This window comes from Parus major, unplaced genomic scaffold (genome assembly GCF_001522545.3).
Source record: "Parus major isolate Abel unplaced genomic scaffold, Parus_major1.1 Scaffold563, whole genome shotgun sequence".
NCBI lineage: Eukaryota > Metazoa > Chordata > Aves > Passeriformes > Paridae > Parus > Parus major.
In genome coordinates this window covers 1-2,151 of record NW_015379451.1, presented here as the reverse complement: position 1 = coordinate 2,151, position 2,151 = coordinate 1, and the positions used below count along the sequence as shown (strand labels likewise).

The 2,151-nt window shown below is 60.1% G+C and overlaps 1 protein-coding gene across 1 annotated transcript in view; it reads right to left on the bottom strand.

Moving 5' to 3' along the window:
- The window catches only part of SLC22A6 (solute carrier family 22 member 6), a 12,188-nt gene extending 11,490 nt beyond the window's left edge, over positions 1–698 (bottom strand). The window contains exon 1 of the mRNA XM_015616632.1: positions 218–698. Coding sequence (XP_015472118.1) covers positions 218–583 — 366 coding nt within the window. The 5' untranslated portion in view covers positions 584–698. The remainder of the gene's footprint in view (positions 1–217) is intronic.
- Positions 699–2,151: the final 1,453 nt, after the last annotated feature.

Genomic DNA, 2,151 nt, shown 5'->3' with positions numbered 1-2,151 from the left:
CCTTGTCGATGGCCACCAATTCTCCATCCCTTCCTTCCCCTCCTGGGGCTTCCTGAGTATCTCCACCAGAGGCTGAGGGGAGAAGTTGCTCCAGCTTGGAGAGGTCAGTGTTGTGTTGGCAGCAGACCCTTTGTTGGTGCCTCTAGGTGGGACCCACCCACGGAATTGGGTGAAAATCCCACCAGACCCCCCCAAACCCCTCCCCTCCCCGTCCCACCTCAGTGATGATGGTGCTGGTGAAGACGCTGCGGTCGTAGGTCCAACCATCACCGCACGGCTCCGTCTCCAGCCGAGAGCCGTTGGGCGCCGAACCGTTGGCCTCCAAAAGCCACCACTGGGGTGTCACGAAGCGCCGGCACCGCTCCCCGCGGGGCACCCAGACCCTCAGCAGGGCCTCGGGGTCGAGGCCGCTGGCGTTGGCCTCCGGGCGCAGGCGGCACCGGTGGTCGCTGGTGGCAGCGGTGAAGTTCTGCAGGAGGTTGTGGCTGGCCATCATCAGCACGGGCAGGGACAGGAGCAGCACCGAGACCACCTGGAAGCGTCCCATGCCCCCCACGTGCTCCAGGAGGCTGGCGAAAGCCATCTTGCCACCGCCGGGGCCTGGGAACGCCCCACAGCCATGCAGAGCCCCGGATTTCAGGGGTTTCAGCCCAAAAATGCCACCCGGTCCCACGCGGTGCCTTCCCTCCTCCAGCACCCAGGGGTGGTCTCCTATATAACCCAGCCATCGGTGGGTTGGGTTAATGTTTGACATCTCCGGGGGGTTTTTGGTGGTTTTCCAGCAGGAGAAGGCAAAAGTGCAGAAAAAGGTGTCCGGGGGGTAAAAAAAAAAGATGTTTTAGGGACAAAAGTCCCCCAAAGTGGGGCAGAACTGGAGCCATTTGGGTCAAGGAGACAAGGAATACCTGATTTCTTTTAATTATTATTTCACAGCATTGCTTTTTTGAGGGGAAAAGTCAGGTTTTGGAGAGGGGTCATCCAGGAGGTTTGGTGGACAAGGGTGGGAATGGCAGAGAGAGGAGGTCTCCAAGCCTGGGCCAATGTCTGGCCTTCGGTGGCGCCTTTGGGTTAAATTTTAGTGATTTCAGTGGTCAAAAGGCGACCGAAAGCTGCTGACAGAGGTGGCCCTGCCTGGGTCAGCACATTTCCCCGCCGGGGGTTAATTTTTGACGGGGAGATTGATGGGGCCAAGGAACACGTCAGAAACGGGAGCAAGGGCCGGGGTGGCTTCGGGGGACGGAAATCGGGGAAGGGGCATCGCGGCGGCGCCGGGACAGGGCCGGGTGAGATTCGGGAGATCCTGGTGCTTCCCCACCTTCTCTGGGATTTGGGGGATGTCTCTACCAGGACATGGGGTCGGTTTGGGGTTATTGAGGGTGTCTTGGAGCATCCAATGTGGTGCTCTCGGTGCCACCTTATCTGAGGTGGCTTCGGGGACACGGTCCTCGGGCATTGTCCTATTGGACAAGGTCCCATCAAAAATGGGGGTCTTGGGTGCCACCTTGTTGATGGACAAGGTTGTGGGGTGTCCTCCTGTGGAGACGACCCCCAAAAAAGGGGTTCTTGGTTGTCCCCTTATTGGAAGTCACCTCAGGGACACAATTTTTGGGCATTGTCCCATGGGAGGTGACCTCAGACGTGGCTGTTGGGGGTGACCTGGGGGGGCACAGATAAGACCCCGAGACGTGTCCCCACCAGAACTGTTTTATTCCTGCCCGGGTGTCCCCGCAACAACAGGGGGTCACCGGTCACCACCGAGGTCTCCCACCACCCCCACCTGGGGTGGTGCTGGCCTGGCCGGGGCTGGGGGGCTGCGCCCACCCCCAGGGTCCCTCAGGCCTCCTTCAGCGGGGGCCCGTCCTGGGGCTGGAGCGCGATCTTCTCCTTGGGGTCACCTGCTGGCTTCTGCTTGGTCCTGGAGGGAGGAAGAGGAGGAGGAGGAGGAGGAGATGGAGGAGAAGGAGGTCATTGCACAAGGGGAGGGGTCCAGGCTGAGCATTAGGCCAATCACAGAGCTCGTTCTTCTGCCAACATCCTCCATCCACCTGTCCCTCAATGCAGCCAGGGGTGCCTTGACCCTGAACCTCTTCATGGCTGGGGCTGTCCATCATTGTCCATCATCCATCACTGTCCATCATCCATCATCCATCT